Source organism: Pholis gunnellus (assembly GCF_910591455.1).
Source record: "Pholis gunnellus genome assembly, chromosome: 14".
Taxonomy (NCBI): domain Eukaryota; kingdom Metazoa; phylum Chordata; class Actinopteri; order Perciformes; family Pholidae; genus Pholis; species Pholis gunnellus.
The window spans coordinates 3,556,104-3,576,256 of record NC_136541.1 but is presented as its reverse complement, the minus strand read 5'-3'; the positions used below and the strand labels follow the sequence as shown (position 1 = coordinate 3,576,256).

At 41.2% G+C, this 20,153-nt stretch overlaps 1 protein-coding gene across 1 annotated transcript; it reads left to right on the top strand.

Annotated features, from left to right (window-relative positions):
- The first annotated feature begins 5,839 nt into the window (after nt 1–5,839).
- LOC306706014 (uncharacterized protein) lies at nt 5,840–16,902 on the top strand. The gene is made up of 3 exons (XM_079172926.1): nt 5,840–7,527; nt 14,418–14,436; nt 14,589–16,902. The coding sequence occupies exons 1-3, from the start codon at nt 5,846–5,848 to the stop codon at nt 16,275–16,277; spliced, it is 3,390 nt and encodes a 1,129-aa protein (XP_079029052.1). The 5' UTR covers nt 5,840–5,845; the 3' UTR covers nt 16,278–16,902.
- Nucleotides 16,903–20,153: the final 3,251 nt, after the last annotated feature.

The following is a 20,153-nucleotide window of genomic DNA, read 5'->3' as shown; positions in this document are numbered from 1 at the left end:
GAACCAATCGTCGACTTTTTCTCTAGACTGAAAACAGTGTTTGATGCACACAGCGGCACACAGACTGATAATGAGGAAGAAGAGACAGAAATTCTAGAATTAGAGCAAATAGAGCTGTGCCTCATGCAGGAAGAAAAGCCATTTGTAACTCTAAAGGTAGAAGGATGTGAAGTGTCTTTTTTGTGTGATTCCGGAGCATGCAAATCTGTTATCCTAATATCCGAAGATAAAAATAATGAAACAGTCATCAAAAACCATCATGGTGAGATCAGCAAATGGGCACGACTGAATACCTTTCCTGACCATTTATGATCACAGATCCAAAAACAGGTTTAAGAACAAAACAGCAGTTTGTGCTGTCCAAGAACTGTCCAGTGAACCTGTTAGGTAGAGACTGCATGTCTGTGTTAGGACTAGGCGTCGTCCCCACACCAAAGGGTATGAAAGCAATCAGAGTGTCAACAAATGACTGTTACGTACAGGAGGGTGTAGCTTTACCAAACTATTTCTATAGTTTAGACCTAACCACTGCGGGGCCACAGTCAATTACACAAGAACAAGAAAAACAGAAGATGTGGCTCCACCAATTGCTCAACAACAACCTAGAGATATACATTGAACAATGTACGACAGGTACGCAGGACCAGATAGAAGATATGACCAGATAGAAGATATGAAGACAAGTTCTTTAAAGCACCAACAGCAACATTAAGAACGACAAATCGCATGTCTCGCAAGCCAAACCACCTGCTGCTGTGTGGAGAGATGTGGGAGGGTTTGTGACAGACGCAGAAGAGTCAGGAGGAGTATGGGAACCTGTGAAAGAGAATCTCAAGGTTTACTATTCACCCTCGCTAAAAACCTACACAACCAAACTCAACTGGGTTACTGTAAAGAAAGCATGCATATGACAGAAAGACCTAAAAACAGATGAGACATGTTCACCCTCTCCTCAGAAGAGGAGGAGGCTTTAAAAACAATTGATGAAGCTCGATGTGGTCTCGAGGACCTGCAGATGTGGGGAAAGTAACAGGGACAGAGCCTGTAACCATAACTCCAAAAAAGCAGTTTTAGGCCTTTTCAGAGACAATATCCAATAAAACCAGAGGCTGCTCAGGGAAAAGAAACTATATCTGAAGCACTATTAAAATCAGGTGAGAAGGTCCAGATTCACCATGCAACACATGTTTCCAGCTAAAAGCAGCACCGTCCACCGGCTGGAGGATGGTTCAAGATTTACAAGCAGTGAGCAAAGCAGTAGTGCCTCGAGCAGGGGTCTCCAACGCTTTCCAGGCCAAGGACCCCAAACTGATAGAGAGATGGAGCAGGGACCTCCTACTATATACTGTATACAATTGTGTTTTATATTAAACTGGGCCTAGTGCGATGTATAAACTGTTGTTATGCATTCAATACTAAGCTATTCAAATAATACACAGGTTGATATATTCATGTTTTTATTTTAAACATGTGACGGTACAGTGAGCAGGGTGGCCGTGCCACTGCCATTCATAAACACACCTTGTGAGCTGATACCAATGCCAATATCAACATTGTCTGTCAATTGCATGACAATCATGCAGACGAGCAATTCAAATGTTTGTTTTTATTATAAACATAGATGTGGAAACGAAAATGAGTGATGGCCTATTAGTGCCACTATCATGCATACACATACCTGTTATCTTGCATACAATACTGAACTATTACAATAATGGACAGATTCATTACAAATGTTTACAACATTTTAAATATATGAAACATTTCACGACACCACTGCAGTACCTCCACGGAGCCCCTAGGGGTCGCGGACCGCCTGTTGAAGACCTCTGGCCTAGAGCACCATTAGTGCCAGATCCACATACTCTTTTAAATGAAATGAATCCTGAGTGTCAATACTTTTCTGTGATAGATCAAGCAAACGCCTTTTTTTCTACACCAGTACATGAAGACTGTCAGTTCTGGTTTGCTTTTCAGTTCAATGGGAAGAAATATACTGACAGTAGGATTCAGGGGTATTGTGACAGTCCAACTCTCTCAAGGAATGGCAGCTACTTTATGTAGATGATATTTTGATACGTTCAAAAACTCAAGAGAAACGCAAAGAAGATACTCTCGCATTATTAAAATTCCTTTGTGAACAGGGACATAAAGTCAGCAAAAATAAACTACAACTGTGGAAAGAAAAAGTGAAATAGCCGGGCTACGATCTATCCCAAAATGTTCGCTCACTGGATGAAAAGAGAAAAGAAGCCATTTTAAAAGCACCAACACCTCAAAGAAAGAGACCAATGATGTCATTTTTAGGAATGACTAATTTCTGCAGAAGCTGGGTTCCAAATGATGCTGAGATGGTAAATCCCTTATCAAAGTTGATTTATGATAAGCCTTTGGCAGCACATGACAAGCTAAGCTGGACTCCTGAAGCAGAGGAAGCTTTTGTACTGGTAAAAAACACAGACCTATAGCTTTCTATTCCTCTCAACTAGATTCTGTTGCTACAGCTATGCCGGTTTGTCTACAAGCTGTAATCGCAGCATCAATGGCTGTGCAAACATCTGCACCGACAGTGTTATTTAAACCTTTAATGCTGAAAGTACCGCACGCAGTTTCAGTTCTACTTCTGCAAAATAAGATAACTTACATGTCACCTGCCAGACATCTCTCATGCATGGCAGTGTTGCTCTCACAACCTCACTTGACTATTGAAAGATGTGCAACACTGAATCCATCCACACTGTTACCAACAGCTGAGGAAGGGACACCACATGACTGTACAGCTGCAGCTGAAAGTCGTGTATTACCAAGAACAGACATGACAGATATTCCATTTAAAGATGCAGATGTGACTATGTTTGTTGATGGCTCATGTAAAAATAATTTAGATGATACAAATGCAACAGGATATGGAGCAGTAACACGTGACAACGTTTTGGAAGCTGAACCTTTACCATCACACTTATCTGCACAAGCAGCAGAACTCATTGCTCTGACAGAAGCATGTAAATGAGGTAAAAATAAGGTTGTGAATATCTACACAGACAGTAACTATGCATATTCATGCGTACATGTGTTTGCTCAACAGTGGAAAAACAGAGGCATGGTAACATCAACTAACAAACCTATCACACACAGAGACTTGATCTTATACTTGCTAGATGCAGTACAGTTTCCTATAAGTCGCAGTCTGTAAATGCACAGCACACACAACAGGAAGTGACACCATTTCAGCAGGAAACCGCAGAGCAGATGAGGAAGCTAAGAAAGCTGCACAGAAAGCACATGACCAACTTCCTTTTGAAGTCCAGCACTAGATCATGAAATCTGAAAAGACAAGCAAACAGATGCTCCACAACAAGAGCGAGCCTATTGGATAAAACAAAACTGCAAAATAAACAGCGATGGGTTCTGGGAATGAGCTGAGGGCAAACTAGTATGACCTAAAACTTTATGTAGATACGCGGCTTACGTGGTTTGACATGCGAATCATAGTTGCTTTACAGTCCAGCGTCAGCATTTTGTTCAAACAACGCCACGATTGCATCATAGTAGTCAGGTGGGGGACCTGGAGGGTCCACTGGAGGGTCCCCTGGAGGGCCGTATTCTTCGTCGGTTTGGGGAATCTGTTGGTTCACTAGAGACTGTTTAGTTAGTGCAGTGTCTATCAATCGCTGTAGGAGTTCTCTCATACAAGGGATGAGAGAACACCCACAAACAGCGAGGACAGCAACTGCCACAAAGATCGATAAAAACAATGATAAGGCCAAATTCTTCCACTTGCCGAACCATGATTCCAGCATTCCACCGAAAGGGTCATCAATTCCAGCGTTCTGATTCTAATTCTTCGGACAGTGAAGTCAGGCCTTGCAGTGCTCTCGTCTCTAAGCCATCAGGTGCTGTGTTGTTGGGTATTAAAGTGCAACATGATGAACCAAACATTTTTCAAACCCCTCAATTCTCCGCCAGCAACATGTCTGATAAACCTCTGTTGTTTTATAATAAATATAGTTAATCCAATCAACATTTTCATTTTTTGTTGCCCACCAAAATAGTACTGATTCAAACCCTGCAGCAATTTGATTTCTGGCCTTGTGTTCATTGAAGTTTTTATTATTTGGAGTTACATTTAAAACACATACCCAATGCTTACTTTTTGCCTTTTTAAACTCATTATGTATTTTCATTATTATTGTGTGTTGTACTCAAGTATAAACAGGAGGGAAATGTTGGAAAAATACAGAATGACATGTGCATAATGATTGTACTTTTTCATGATGCTTGGTAACTGAGAAACAAAAACTGTCTCCATAGCCGAGACCTTGCAGTCCACAGGATGTCTTTGAAGACAGAAAACATTGAAGTTTGTTTCGAAGTAAGATAAATGAGGAATGGTTCAACCTGGTACCAACCCTCACCATACTTTGTTATGAAGCTTGTTTATCACTGTGTATAAAAGACTTAGAGACACATCTCTGAGCAGCCACGAGACACATAACTGTATGTGCTGTATCCTGCTCCTTATGCAAGAATAAATCTCCTGATTAATGATTTCACACTTGGTGTCGAGTAGAATTTTTCCAACAGTTTCTTCCTGAAACGGTGTTTCTTTTTGTCCGAGGAGAGCTGAGAGGAGTCTCCGTCTAAAAAGAGTTAAGAAAGGGAAAATGTGACAATCAATGAACTTAAACTATTACACCATAACCAGTAGTGGAAGAAGTTATTCTGATGTTTGTCGGTTTGTGAAACACATGATGAACAGTTGGCCCCTCCTCCCCGGCTCAACAGCAGGTGAAAGACAAACCCTGATTCACTCTCATGTTAGAACGAGCTTTGTCCGCTTGGCGTCTCGCCCCGCTGTGTGTCCGCCATTTTCATAGCTTCCTCTTGGATGCACCGTTTCTATCTGACACCTGGTGGCTCAGTTTATTTAGAGGTTGACGCTCTCTCTCTGCAGAGTGAACCACTTCCAGTGGGTCATAAGTGATCATTGAGAGACATTATTTTTATATGAGTCCATGCATTGTTTTTTAGGAAAATCCTCCTCATTCCTGTCCACCAGTTTATGGTTGGTGGAGATTCATGTTGTTCCTGAGGAGTTTTCTCAGTCGTCACTCAACCAGTGAGTGACTCAGCTTTTACAACAGGTGGAATATTTTAACATCAACAACAAATGGAAAATGTGCAGATTATATCAGGTCCAGTCATGACGTCATGAAATGAATAAATGTGAATCTTCAAACACTGCTTTGCATCAGAATCATATCTTGAAACTCAACTCTTGAGACAAATGTTTAAAAGTTGATCATTAAATATGAGAGAAAGGTATTATACGACAATTTAAATGTTTCATTTTAGTTTATTTGATAACTCTTTTGTCAGTCAGCTGTTTTTAAGCAGTAAAAGAAAACTGAACAGAATTAGTCTTTTGATGGCTTCATGTTTGTCTATAACTCTTCCTCTGAGGAGACAAGAAACATTTAACAACAAAAGAAATGAAATGTTTTCAAAAGTGGAGCAGGTTTTAACCGAGGCTCTGTTTGTAAATGAGGAAACAAAGTTCACATTCACAGCGCTGCTCCTCTTCCTGGAATGAACCACAGCTTGATAACCCCTCCTTCTTCCTGCTGCTCTCAAACACAGCCGGCTCCACTCTGTCCACACATCTCCTTGTTCCCTCCCATTCAGATCTACAGTTTTAAAGATGGGTGTAACCAACATGGTGGTGAAGCGATAGAGCTGACAGGCTCCATTCACTGAACAAACACATGTTGTTCAGATCAGAAGTCAAAGCAGAGTCGCTTCTAGTGAAGTGAAACTCAGACAGTCCTTGTTACTGAGAGGTGAAATGGCGCAGAAAGGAGTTCAGCTGGATCGGGAAACCTTCTCTTGTTCCATCTGTCTGGATCTACTGAAGGATCCGGTGACTACTCCCTGTGGACACAGCTACTGCATGAACTGTATTAAAAGCTTCTGGGATGAAGAGGATGTGAAGAAACTCCACAGCTGCCCTCAGTGTAGGCAGACCTTCACACCGAGGCCTGTCCTGCTGAAAAACACCATGTTAGCAGTTTTAGTGGAGGAGCTGAAGAAGACTGGACTCCAAGCTGCTCCTGCTGATCACTGCTATGCTGGACCTGAAGATGTGTCCTGTGATGTCTGCACTGGGAGGAAACGGAAAGCCATCAAGTCCTGTCTCGTCTGTCTGGTCTCTTATTGTGAGAAACACCTCCAGCGTCATTATGATGTAGCTCAATTAAAGAAACACAAGCTGGTGGACCCCTCCAAGAAGCTCCAGGAGAACATCTGCTCTCGTCACGATGAGGTGATGAAGATGTTCTGCCGTACTGATCAGCAGTGTATCTGTTACCTCTGCTCTGTGGATGAACACAAAGGCCACGACACAGTCACAGCTGCAGCAGAAAGGACTGAGAAGCAGAGAGAGCTGGAGGTGAGTCGACTAAACATCCAGCAGAGAATCCAGGACAGAGAGAAAGACGTGAAGCTGCTTCAACAGGAGGTGGAGGCCGTCAATCGCTCTGCCGACGAAGCGGTGAAGGACAGCGAGAAGATCTTCACCGAGCTGATCCGTCTCATGGAGAAAAGAAGCTCCGATGTGAAGCAGCAGGTCAGATCCCAGCAGAAAAGTGAAGTGAGTCGAGTCAAAGAGCTTCAGGAGAAGCTGGAGCAGGAGATCTCTGAGCTGAAGAGGAAAGACGCTGAGCTGAAGCTGCTCTCACACACAGAGGATCACAACCAGTTTCTACACAACTACCCCTCACTGTCACCACTCAGAGAACCTACAGACTCGTCCGGCATCGATATCCGTCCTCTGAGCTACTTTGAGGACGTGACGGCGGCTGTGTCAGAAGTCAGAGATAAACTACAGGACGTTCTGAGAGAGAAGTGGACAAACGTCTCACTGGCAGTGACTGAAGTGGACGTTTTACTGTCACCTTCACAAGCAGAGCCCAAGACCAGAGCTGAGTTCTTAAGATATTCAAGTGAAATCACACTGGATCCAAACACAGCAAACACACATCTGTTATTATCTGAGGGGAACAGAAAAGCAACAGCTATGAGTCAACAACAGTCTTATTCTAGTCACCCAGACAGATTCACTGAATGTTCTCAGGTCCTGAGTAGAGAGAGTCTGACTGGACGTTGTTACTGGGAGGTGGAGTGGAGAGGAGGAGGAGTTTATGTAGCAGTCGCATACAAGAATATCAGCAGAACAGGGAGCTATGAAGAATGTGGATTTGGAATCAATGACAAATCATGGGCGTTAGATTGTCACAAAAACAGTTTTACATTTTGGTACAACTATATCCAAACTCCCGTCTCTGGTCCTCAGTCCTCCAGAGTAGGAGTGTACCTGGATCACAGAGCAGGTATTCTGTCTTTCTACAGCGTCTCTGAAACCATGACTCTCCTCCACAGAGTCCAGACCACATTCACTCAGCCTCTCTATGCTGGACTTTGGTTTTATTATGGTCATGGAAACACTGCTGAGTTCTGTAAACTAAAATAGTCAGAAGTGATTTAAGGAACAGCAAATTAATTTCTGTGTTTTAATCCTTAAACTCATTTTGTCTCCATCATTGTCGCTTAATTGCTGATTGTTCTTCAGCTGTCAATCAAACATTGTGGGCGGTACTTTGACATCTTCTCATTCTTGTTGTGTAAATGTTTGAGTTTCTTTAGGTGGAGCTCCTTTCTGTGTCTGTTTAGCCATGGAGGCTATCACTGCTCATGATGATCTTTGTTGACCTGAACTGATATTTCTCTTCATGAAAATGTAAACTGCTCTGAGGTTTAAATGTTTGATAAATATTAGTATTGATGTATTTGTTAGTTGTTGTTTCTCTTCCACTGCATGGCTCTTAAAGAGAGAAATCACCAGAGCTTCTTTTATCAAAGATATTTAGTTCTCAGCACTCTTTGTAAAGATTTATTTAAGTGAAATTATGTTTATTTTCTAGAACAGATTAAATGTTGTTCTTGTTGTTTTGCTAAATCTACTTTGCTGAAAGTCTTTAGTGAGTCAGTGAATCACCCACAGGTCTCATCCACAGGTTTCCTTTGAGTCCTGACTGATGAAACTCTAAGCTTGAAGAGTCATATTCTGTTTGTTTTCAATAAAACATCTAAATCAACATCGTTGGCGAGTTTCAAAGTTTGCTTCACCAAAAGTGTTCAACAACTTTCTCTAAAGCTTCATTTGTCCTGACCTCATCTCCTGCTCTATATTTTGGGGAGCCACTTATCCCGCTCAACTTTATAAGCTTCATGTTGTTACAAAGAAGCACTTTGTATCAAAGTGAAGTGTGAAAAATAAATCAGTTTGACTCATTTAAGAAAACTCATGTCTGACTTTAAGAGAAATACTATTTATTTAAAGAAACAGACGATTACATGACTGAATGAGGAAACCTAGAATACTAACAACTTAACATGTGCAACAGTTCAAATGGTCTTTGCAACTGAAACCAGTGAGCAGCAACATGAACACATCACTCTACTCTGTTGTCAGCAGCTTTAATGTGACGTTCTTTAAAAACACAAATACATTTCACTACTTGTTTAGTTTCGGTAGACTAAATGAATTATCAGTGAATTACTGTGTATTCATGTAAATGTTTAACTGATTACAAGAATCCAAATGACTTGTTTTAGGACACAAATCTTTATGTAACATATTTCAAACATAAACATGAATCTGATGGAAACTTCAAACTTTTAAAAAGTGTTAAATGTAAAGTTTTAATCCCTGAGCCTCAACTTTTGATGCATATATGGAAGATGAACAGATGTTTGATCACATGCAGAGTTTTCTGTTTCGTGTGACGTCAGATTTAGAGTTCAAGAGTTTGTGTTGAGCAGAAGAATGTGGAATGTGCTCATCATCAGATGATATGGATCTCCATGTTTACTGGTGAACATTCACGTCATCAGACGACTCAAGATGACTGAATGATTGTTGAGTTGGTCTTATAGGAGTTAAACACATTATGCATTTATAACAACTTTAAATTCAGCGTTAATCACCTTAAACAGTGAACTTCTCCATATTTGTCAGCTTTCTCAGGAGCTATTTGAGCTTTTCATTTGGATCTTGACTTGAACAGTATTCTCAAGTCACAAACTTTTATCTCCTTCATAACAAGAACGCAGCATGAGCACAAGCATGAAGGGAAAGAAGCAGAACTCACCGATACTGCAGAAATTAAAGCCGTTAGGAGTTTTATTTTCTCTCACACGCATGTTGGTCCTCAGAACAGCAAAACATATCTCAGCATTTCCTCCCAGAGATTTAATCAGATGCATAGTTAAGAGTTTATGGGATTAATAAGAAAAACAGTGTGTAAACGACAGAAATGTGTCAACAAAACCATTTCCAAACACAAACAGAACTTCACAGCTTGTGACTGACAGAAAACTAAAAACAATTCTTATGTAACGTGAGTTTCTACCTCAAGACAAAACTGAGAAACTACTTCTTTACTACAAAGCTCAAACAACGGAGAATAAATGTTTAACTATCAACATCAGTTCATTCACTGACAGAAAAATATTCAAAAAGCTCAGAAATGTTTCTGTTTCACAGCTTGTTGCCTTAAAGCTCATCTATCGTACCCATCAGAACATGAACCAACAGAGGACGCCTTCAATGACACGCTCAGTGTTGTTGAATCACATTTACAAGAACACAAATGGTCCGATTGTGAACGTTGCCCTTTATAATCTTCATCATCAGTTAGTTTTGATGGGATGCAGATTGCCTCTGAGGAGTGTTTGTATTATTAAAGCTGCAGAGTAGCAGTAATACCGAGGGCAGCACATCAAACCTGCTGATTTGACACATTAAAACGTCTTTGCAGCTCCAAGTGTCACAAACTGTCGAGCCCCTAAAGTCGTTCTTAAATGTCAGATTCATATTCAGAGCTGAAGAGAAAGATGAATTGAAGTGACATGAATTGCTTAAAGCAGTGGTTCTCAAACCTTTTCTGTCACGCCCCACTTTGGAGGAAGAAAAATGTTCATGCCCCACCGCCCCAACAAAATCTAACAAAGTGGTCCATGTTGAACTATTATTGAAATAACAACATGTTGTGACTCCTCCATCTGTGCTTCTTCAAATGAAAGAATAAAAAAAGTTACAATCACTTTCAAGTAAACCAGATTGCTCCATCAGACAAAAACAAAAAAAAATGTGCAATCACTTTGTTAGAACAATGCAAATTAAGTTCTATCTGTGCAAAAAAGAACTAATATTTGGCAAAAAATAGGTTATTGTGGCTGCAATTAACCTGTTTTGCACTGAATATCTTTTCAAGATAATAACAATAACGTGCAACCTGTGCAAAACTAAACAACATGAGTGCAGATATGAGTGAGCCATATGCTCACACATATCAGGAGCATTTTATTTTAAATATGAGCTTTAAAATGGAGCATTCTGGTGTAAAATTAAGTGATAAAACATTTACTTTAAGCAAAAAACTAATTTATTACTCAGTTATTAATCAGTATTTCAGCTCTATTATTATTAACCTTTAAAAGTTTTAGTCATATTAAAACAAAGATAGCAAGAGTAGCGAGAACCATCGCCTGCACAAATAAAGTGATTAGTTTTCATTACTGTACGGCTTCATATTAACTTCTGCTGTTACTGTACAGCTGGTAGGATTGTGGCCAATCTTCTATTTGCAATTAATATGCATTCAATCCAGTTCAATTATTTAAATGAAAATGATAATCTACTCTGGCTGAGGTAGCTTATCAAGAGTAAAATAATAGCTGTGATTTAACTGCACGTGGGACTGTTGGTACTCTGGCTGTGGTCACAGTGAACAGTGTGATGAGAGGGCAGTGAGCCCTTGTTGCTGTACTTTATCTCCTTGGAGCAGAGGCTGCATTTAGCATACCCTGTCTTATCAATGTATTAAAAACACTGTGACGTACTCACGTCTGTTTAGACCTCCACCTTTATCCAGACCAAGCTCCACCTTTATCCAGACCCAGCTCCACCTTTATCCAGGCCCAGCTCCACCTTTATCCAGACCCAGCTCCACCTTAATCCAGGCCCAGCTCCACCTTTATCCAGGCCCAGCTCCGCCTTTTTATCCAGGCCCAGCTCCACCTTTATCCAGACCCAGCTCCACCTTTATCCAGACCCAGCTCCACCTTTATCCAGGCCCAGCTCCACCTTTATCCAGGCCCAGCTCCACCTTTATCCAGACCCAGCTCCACCTTTATCCAGGCCCAGCTCCACCTTTATCCAGGCCCAGCTCCAAAATCACGTTTTTCCTCCTGAATCGCGATGATGACGAACGTTAACAGTTCACAGAGTTCCGCATGCAGTGAACTTCAACTTAACCCAGCAAGTCTGAACTGTAACGGAACATAACGGAACTTAAACTTTAACGGAGGGAAAGACGCACGCTGTAGACATCTTAACGCTGATTGGCCAAGACTCGACACGTCACATCAAAGATGTTTTATTGTGAAGATCACTACGTCACCTTTTCTCCTCGTCTCAATCCAATCTGAGAAACGCTGGCTGGATCTACACGATTCACGTGGATGACATATTTTGATTCAAAACGGCAAATTTCCATGAAAAGCGACAAGTTTACAGGTATGAATAAAATTCTTGAAATAAAAAGATTCTGCATTTCCCTCTGCGCCCCACTAGAGGGGCGCGCCCCACAGTTTGAGAACCACTGCACTAACACAACACTGCAACAAAATATTATACATAATTAAATGTGGACTCTTAAATATCAGATCTCTGTCATCTAAAGCTGTGTTAGTAATAGTTTAATATCAGATAATCAAATGTATTTATTTTATCTGTGTGATGAAGAATGTGTCTTCTGAAATGAATCAACTCCTCCAAGTCATATTCATTCTCACATTTTTCGAGGCACCGGCCGAGGAGGTGGAGTAGCAGCCATCTTTGACTCAAGCCTATTAATAAAACCTAAGCCTAAATTAAATAATTAATTTTAAAGCCTCGTTCTTAATGTTTCACACCCAACCTGGAAAACACGACAGCCAACTATATTTGTTTTAGCGTACCGCGCCCCAGGTCTGTATTCTGAATTCCTCTCTGAATTTTCAGAGTTCTGATCAAGTTTAGTCCTTAAAACAGATAAAGTAATGATTGTAGGTGACTTTAATATTCATGTGGATGTTGATAACGACAGCCTTAGTCCTGATTAACAGAAGCTAATCTAATCTAACAATGAGTGGACAGAAACCCACTCACTGTTTTAACCCTCGACCTTGTTCTGGCTTATGACATTAAAATAGAACATTTAATAGTCTTTCCACAGAACCCTCTTTTATCGGACCATTACCTGATATTTTTGGGATTCTTGCTACCGGAGTGTACGCCATTAGGCAAAGGTTTACCCACTAGAGGTCTATCTGATAGTGCTGGAGCTAAATGTAAAGAAGTGATTCCATCTGTATTTAACTCAACACCAGGTCTCAATATAACAGAGGACTCCTGTGATAACTTTAGTCCGTCTCACATTGATCATCTGGTCGATAGTGCTGCTGGCTCACTGAGAATGAAACTAGACTCTATTGCTCCTCTAAAAATAATGATAATATAACAAAGGAAGTTCGCTCCATGGTATAACTCTCAAACATTGTGAAAACTTGAAAGGATCTGGGGTTCCACCAGTGTGGCGAGACAGTCTTAAAACATATAAGAAGGCCCTCCGTAGTGCCAGAGCAGCTTATTACTCATCATTCATAGAGAAACATGAGAACAACCCCAGGTTTCTCTCCAGCACTGTAGCCAGACTGACAGAGAGTCACAGCTCTGTTGAGCCGTGTGTTCCTATAGACCTCAGTAGTAGTGACTTCATCAACTTCTTTAATGATAAGATTATAACTATTAGAGAGAACATTATTGATCTCCTGCCCTCAACCAGTACCGATCGATCCTCTACTAGAGGAACCTCACAAACAGCTGTAGACTCTGATGTATATTTAGATGCTTTTCTCCCATCGACCAATTGACATCAACACTTTCTACGTCTAAACCTTCTCCCTGTCTCTGTGACCCCATCCCGACTAGGCTGCTTATAGAAGTTTTACCTTTAGTTAGCACCTCTTTACTAGATGTGATCCATCTGTCTTTACTAACAGGTCATGTACCGCAGTGCTTCAAAGTAGCTGTAATCAAACCTCTTCTTAAGAAGCCCACTCTTGATCCAGAGGTGTTGGCTAACTACAGACCGATCTCTAACCTTCACTTCCTCTCTAAGATCCTCGAGAAAGCTGTCGCAAATCAGTTGTGTCACTTTCTACAAAACAATAGTTTATTTGAGGATTTTCAGTCAGGATTTAGAGAGCATCAGAGCACAGAGACAGCTCTGGTGAATGACCTCATTACATCAGACAAAGGACTTGTCTCTGTACTTGTATTGTTCCACCTTAGTGCTGCTCCTCTTCCTGGAATGAAGCACAGCTTGATAACCCCTCCTTCTTCCTCCTGCTCTCAAACACAGCCGGCTCCACTCTGTCCACATATCTCCTTGTTCCCTCCCCTTCACATCTACAGTTTTAAAGATGGGTGTAACCAACATGGTGGTGAAGCGACTGACAAACCAGAATTCTGACGTCTAGTGAACGTTTGTTTCATTTCCTCATTCATTGATTCTGTATCAGTGTGTCTGACTGTGAGAGAGAGGAGACGGAGAGAAAGTCAGGGTTTGTTCAAGAAAACCTGCCAACGAGCAGCTTAACTGACTCAGAGTTTTCACTAAACCTGCTTTCTGAAACAGGGCCCTGGATGGTTCGCTGTAAGTCTCTGTGTTCACTTTGTAAATAGAATAATATGAACCATTACCTCTACTCCTGTTAGCAGACATCCCCCCACTGCTTCTTCTGATCAATTCATATAGAGCTACGTATGATTTCAGCAGACTTGGGCCTCAGAGGCTGACGTAGAGCCAGTGTTGTCTTCATGGGAAGAGAGACTTGTTGAGGTAAACACAGGAATGGAGGCTGGAAAGAGGCTGCACATGCACCAACCAAAGCAGATGAAGCAGAAGGGCTGGAGGAAGCATCACATGTCTGTCCTTTTATAACAGCTAGTTGTTCATGTGTTTGTTTTGTTCTCCCCAGTTCTTCACCAGGAAGTCAGAAAACAAGATTACAACACTGAACAATGAAGCAGAGTTTTTACTTTAACGTTTCTGAAAAGTCTGAATAACATTGAAATTCTAATTGTTATGAGCTGAGCACATGGACTTTATATAAGAAGGCTGAGTGTCATAACTGTTCTTACTGCATGTTGTATTGACAGTTGACACACCCGGCCTCTCACATGAAGCTACACGTGTGGAATGCAGTAGAGCCTGAAAACTCCTCCCTATGTCTCCTGCTCTCAAACACAGTGAGCTCCACCTTATCAAGGTATTTGCTTGTTCCCTCCCCTTCACAGGTCTGAAGCTCTAAAGTAGAGTTATAAACAAGATGTTGTGATATGAGGGAAGTGATTCATCATTCACAGTAGCAAGAGAACACACAGATTGTTTCTGTTCAGAGAAAGTTAAACTATTTGACAGTCGTTGTTACTGAGAGGTGAAATGGCGCAGAAAGGAGTTCAGCTGGATCGGGAAATCATCTCTTGTTCCATCTGTCTGGATCTACTGAAGGATCCGGTGACTACTCCCTGTGGACACAGCTACTGCATGAACTGTATTAAAAGCTTCTGGGATGAAGAGGATGTGAAGAAACTCCACAGCTGCCCTCAGTGTAGGCAGACCTTCACACCGAGGCCTGTCCTGCTGAAAAACACCATGTTAGCAGTTTTAGTGGAGGAGCTGAAGAAGACTGGACTCCAAGCTGCTCCTGCTGATCACTGCTATGCTGGACCTGAAGATGTGTCCTGTGATGTCTGCACTGGGAGGAAACGGAAAGCCATCAAGTCCTGTCTCGTCTGTCTGGCCTCTTATTGTGAGAAACACCTCCAGCGTCATTACGAAGCGGCTCCATTAAAGAAACACAAGCTGGTGGACCCCTCCAAGAAGCTCCAGGAGAACATCTGCTCTCGTCACGATGAGGTGATGAAGATGTTCTGCCGTACTGATCAGCAGTGTATCTGTTACCTCTGCTCTGTGGATGAACACAAAGGCCACGACACAGTCTCAGCTGCAGCAGAAAGGACTGAGAGGCAGAGAGAGCTGGAGGTGAGTCGACTAAACATCCAGCAGAGAATCCAGGACAGAGAGAAAGACGTGAAGCTGCTTCAACAGGAGGTGGAGGCCGTCAATCGCTCTGCCGACGAAGCGGTGAAGGACAGCGAGAAGATCTTCACCGAGCTGATCCGTCTCATGGAGAAAAGAAGCTCCGATGTGAAGCAGCAGGTCAGATCCCAGCAGAAAAGTGAAGTGAGTCGAGTCAAAGAGCTTCAGGAGAAGCTGGAGCAGGAGATCTCTGAGCTGAAGAGGAAAGACGCTGAGCTGAAGCTGCTCTCACACACAGAGGATCACAACCAGTTTCTACACAACTACCCCTCACTGTCACCACTCAGAGAACCTACAGACTCGTCCGGCATCGATATCCGTCCTCTGAGCTACTTTGAGGACGTGACGGCGGCTGTGTCAGAAGTCAGAGATAAACTACAGGACGTTCTGAGAGAGAAGTGGACAAACGTCTCACTGGCAGTGACTGAAGTGGACGTTTTACTGTCACCTTCACAAGCAGAGCCCAAGACCAGAGCTAAGTTCTTAAGATATTCAAGTGAAATCACACTGGATCCAAACACAGCATACACACATCTGTTATTATCTAAGGGGAACAGAAAAGCAACAGTTATGAGTCAACAACAGTCTTATTCTAGTCACCCAGACAGATTCACTTCATGTTATCAGGTCCTGAGTAGAGAGAGTCTGACTGGACGTTGTTACTGGGAGGTGGAGAGGAGAGGAGGAGGAGCTTATGTAGCAGTCGCATACAAGAATATCATCAGAGCAGATGTGTTTGGATCTAATGACAAATCTTGGGCGTTAGATTGTAACAAAAACAGTTTTACATTTTGGTACAACAATATCAAAACTCCCGTCTCTGGTCCTCAGTCCTCCAGAGTAGGAGTGTACCTGGATCACAGAGCAGGTATTCTGTCTTTCTACAGCGTCTCTGAAACCATGACTCTCCTCCACAGAGTCCAGACCACATTCACTCAGCCTCTCTATGCTGGACTTTGGTTTTATTATGGTCATGGAAACACTGCTGAGTTCTGTAAACTAAAATAGTCAGAAGTGATTTAAGGAACAGCAAATTAATGTTTGTGTTTTAATCCTGAAACTCATTTTGTCTCCATCATTGTTGCTTAATTGCTGATTGTTCTTCAGCTGTCAATCAAACATTGTGGGCGGTACTTTGACATCTTCTCATTCTTGTTGTGTAAATGTTTGAGTTTCTTTAGGTGGAGCTCCTTTCTGTGTCTGTTTAGCCATGGAGGCTATCACTGCTCATGATGATCTTTGTTGACCTGAACTGATATTTCTCTTCATGAAAATGTAAACTGCTCTGAGGTTTAAATGTTTGATAAATATTAGTATTGATGTATTTGTTAGTTGTTGTTTCTCTTCCACTGCATGGCTCTTAAAGAGAGAAATCACCAGAGCTTCTTTTATCAAAGATATTTAGTTCTCAGCACTCTTTGTAAAGATTTATTTAAGTGAAATTATGTTTATTTTCTATAACAGATTAAATGTTGTTCTTGTTGTTTTGCTAAATCTACTTTGCTGAAAGTCTTTAGTGAATCAGTGAATCACCCACAGGTCTCATCCACAGGTTTCCTTTGAGTCCTGACTGATGAAACTCTAAGCTTGAAGAGTCATATTCTGTTTGTTTTCAATAAAACATCTAAATCAACATCGTTGGCGAGTTTCAAAGTTTGCTTCACCAAAAGTGTTCAACAACTTTCTCTAAAGCTTCATTTGTCCTGACCTCATCTCCTGCTCTATATTTTGGGGAGCCACTTATCCCGCTCAACTTTATAAGCTTCATGTTTTTACAAAGAAGCACTTTGTATCAAAGTGAAGTGTGAAAAATAAATCAGTTTGACTCATTTAAGAAAACTCATGTCTGACTTTAAGAGAAATACTATTTATTTAAAGAAACAGACGATTACATGACTAAATGAGGAAACCTAGAATACTAACAACTTAACATGTGCAACAGTTCAAATGGTCTTTGCAACTGAAACCAGTGAGCAGCAACATGAACACATCACTCTACTCTGTTGTCAGCAGCTTTAATGTGACGTTCTTTAAAAACACAAATACATTTCACTACTTGTTTAGTTTCGGTAGACTAAATGAATTATCAGTGAATTACTGTGTATTCATGTAAATGTTTAACTGATTACAAGAATCCAAATGACTTGTTTTAGGACACAAATCTTTATGTAACATATTTCACACATAAACATAAATCTGATGGAAACGTCAAACTTTTAAAAAGTGTTAAATGTAAAGTTTTAATCCCTGAGCCTCAACTCTTGATGCATATATGGAAGATGAACAGATGTTTGATCACATGCAGTTTTCTGTTTCGTGTGACGTCAGATTTAGAGTTCAAGAGTTTGTGTTGAGCAGAAGAATGTGGAATGTGCTCATCATCAGATGATGTGGATCTCCATGTTTACTGGTGAACATTCACGTCATCAGACGACTCAAGATGACTGAATGATTGTTGAGTTGGTCATATAGGAGTTAAACACATTATGCATTTATAACAACTTTAAATTCAGCGTTAATCACCTTAAACAGTGAACTTCTTCATATTTGTCAGCTTTCTCAGGAGCTATTTGAGCTTTTCATTTGGATCTTGACTTGAACAGTATTCTCAAGTCACAAACTTTTATCTCCTTCATAACAAGAACGCAGCATGAGCACAAGCATGAAGGGAAAGAAGCAGAACTCACCGATACTGCAGAAATTAAAGCCGTTAGGAGTTTTATTTTCTCTCACACGCATGTTGGTCCTCAGAACAGCAAAACATATCTCAGCATTTCCTCCCAGAGATTTAATCAGGTGCATAGTTAAGAGTTAATGGGATTAATAAGAAAAACAGTGTGTAAACGACAGAAATGTGTCAACAAAACCATTTCCAAACACAAACAGAACTTCACAGCTTGTGACTGACAGAAAACTAAAAACAATTCTTATGTAACGTGAGTTTCTACCTCAAGACAAAACTGAGAAACTACTTCTTTACTACAAAGCTCAAACAACGGAGAATAAATGTTTCACTATCAACATCAGTTCATTCACTGACAGAAAAATATTCAAAAAGCTCAGAAATGTTTCTGTTTCACAGCTTGTTCCCTTAAAGCTCATCTATCGTACCCATCAGAACATGAACCAACAGAGGACGCCTTCAATGACACGCTCAGTGTTGTTGAATCACATTTACAAGAACACAAATGGTCCGATTGTGAACGTTGCCCTTTATAATCTTCATCATCAGTTAGTTTTGATGGGATGCAGATTGCCTCTGAGGAGTGTTTGTATTATTAAAGCTGCAGAGTAGCAGTAATACCGAGGGCAGAACATCAAACCTGCTGATTTGACACATTAAAACGTCTTTGCAGCTCCAAGTGTCACAAACTGTCGAGCCCCTAAAGTCGTTCTTAAATGTCAGATTCATATTCAGAGCTGAAGAGAAAGATGAATTGAAGTGACATGAATTGCTTAAAGCAGTGGTTCTCAAACCTTTTCTGTCACGCCCCACTTTGGAGGAAGAAAAATGTTCATGCCCCACCGCCCCAACAAAATCTAACAAAGTGGTCCATGTTCAACTATTATTGAAATAACAACATGTTGTGACTCCTCCATCTGTGCTTCTTCAAATGAAAGAATAAAGAAAATTACAATCACTTTCAAGTAAACCAGATTGCTCCATCAGACAAAAACAAAAAAAAATGTGCAATCACTTTGTTAGAACAATGCAAATTAAGTTCTATCTGTGCAAAAAAGAACTAATATTTGGCAAAAAATAGGTTATCGTGGCTGCAATTAACCTGTTTTGCACTGAATAACTAATTTATTATTCAGTTATTAATCAGTATTTCAGCTCTATTATTATTAACCTTTAAAAGTTTTAGTCATATTAAAACAAAGATAGCAAGAGTAGCGAGAACCATCGCCTGCACAAATAAAGTGATTAGTTTTCATTACTGTACGGCTTCATATTAACTTCTGCTGTTACTGTACAGCTGGTAGGATTGTGGCCAATCTTCTATTTGCAATTAATATGCATTCAATCCAGTTCAATTATTTAAATGAAAATGATAATCTACTCTGGCTGAGGTAGCTTATCAAGAGTAAAATAATAGCTGTGATTTAACTGCACGTGGGACTGTTGGTACTCTGGCTGTGGTCACAGTGAACAGTGTGATGAGAGGGCAGTGAGCCCTTGTTGCTGTACTTCATCTCCTTGGAGCAGAGGCTGCATTTAGCATACCCTGTCTTATCAATGTATTAAAACACTGTGACGTACTCACGTCTGTTTAGACCTCCACCTTTATCCAGACCAAGCTCCACCTTTATCCAGACACAGCTCCACCTTTATCCAGGCCCAGCTCCACCTTTATCCAGACACAGCTCCACCTTTATCCAGGCCCAGCTCCACCTTTATCCAGACACAGCTCCACCTTTATCCAGGCCCAGCTCCACCTTTATCCAGACCCAGCTCCACCTTTATCCAGGCCCAGCTCCACCTTTATCCAGACCCAGCTCCACCTTTATCCAGACCCAGCTCCACCTTTATCCAGGCCCAGCTCCACCTTTATCCAGACCCAGCTCCACCTTTATCCAGACCCAGCTCCACCTTTATCCAGACCCAGCTCCACCTTTATCCAGGCCCAGCTCCACCTTTATCCAGACCCAGCTCCACCTTTATCCAGGCCCTGCTCCACCTTTATCCAGGCCCAGCTCCACCTTTATCCAGACCCAGCTCCACCTTTATCCAGGCCCAGCTCCACCTTTATCCAGGCCCAGCTCCACCTTTATCCAGACCCAGCTCCACCTTTATCCAGGCCCAGCTCCAAAATCACGTTTTTCCTCCTGAATCGCGATGATGACGAACGTTAACAGTTCACAGAGTTCCGCATGCAGTGA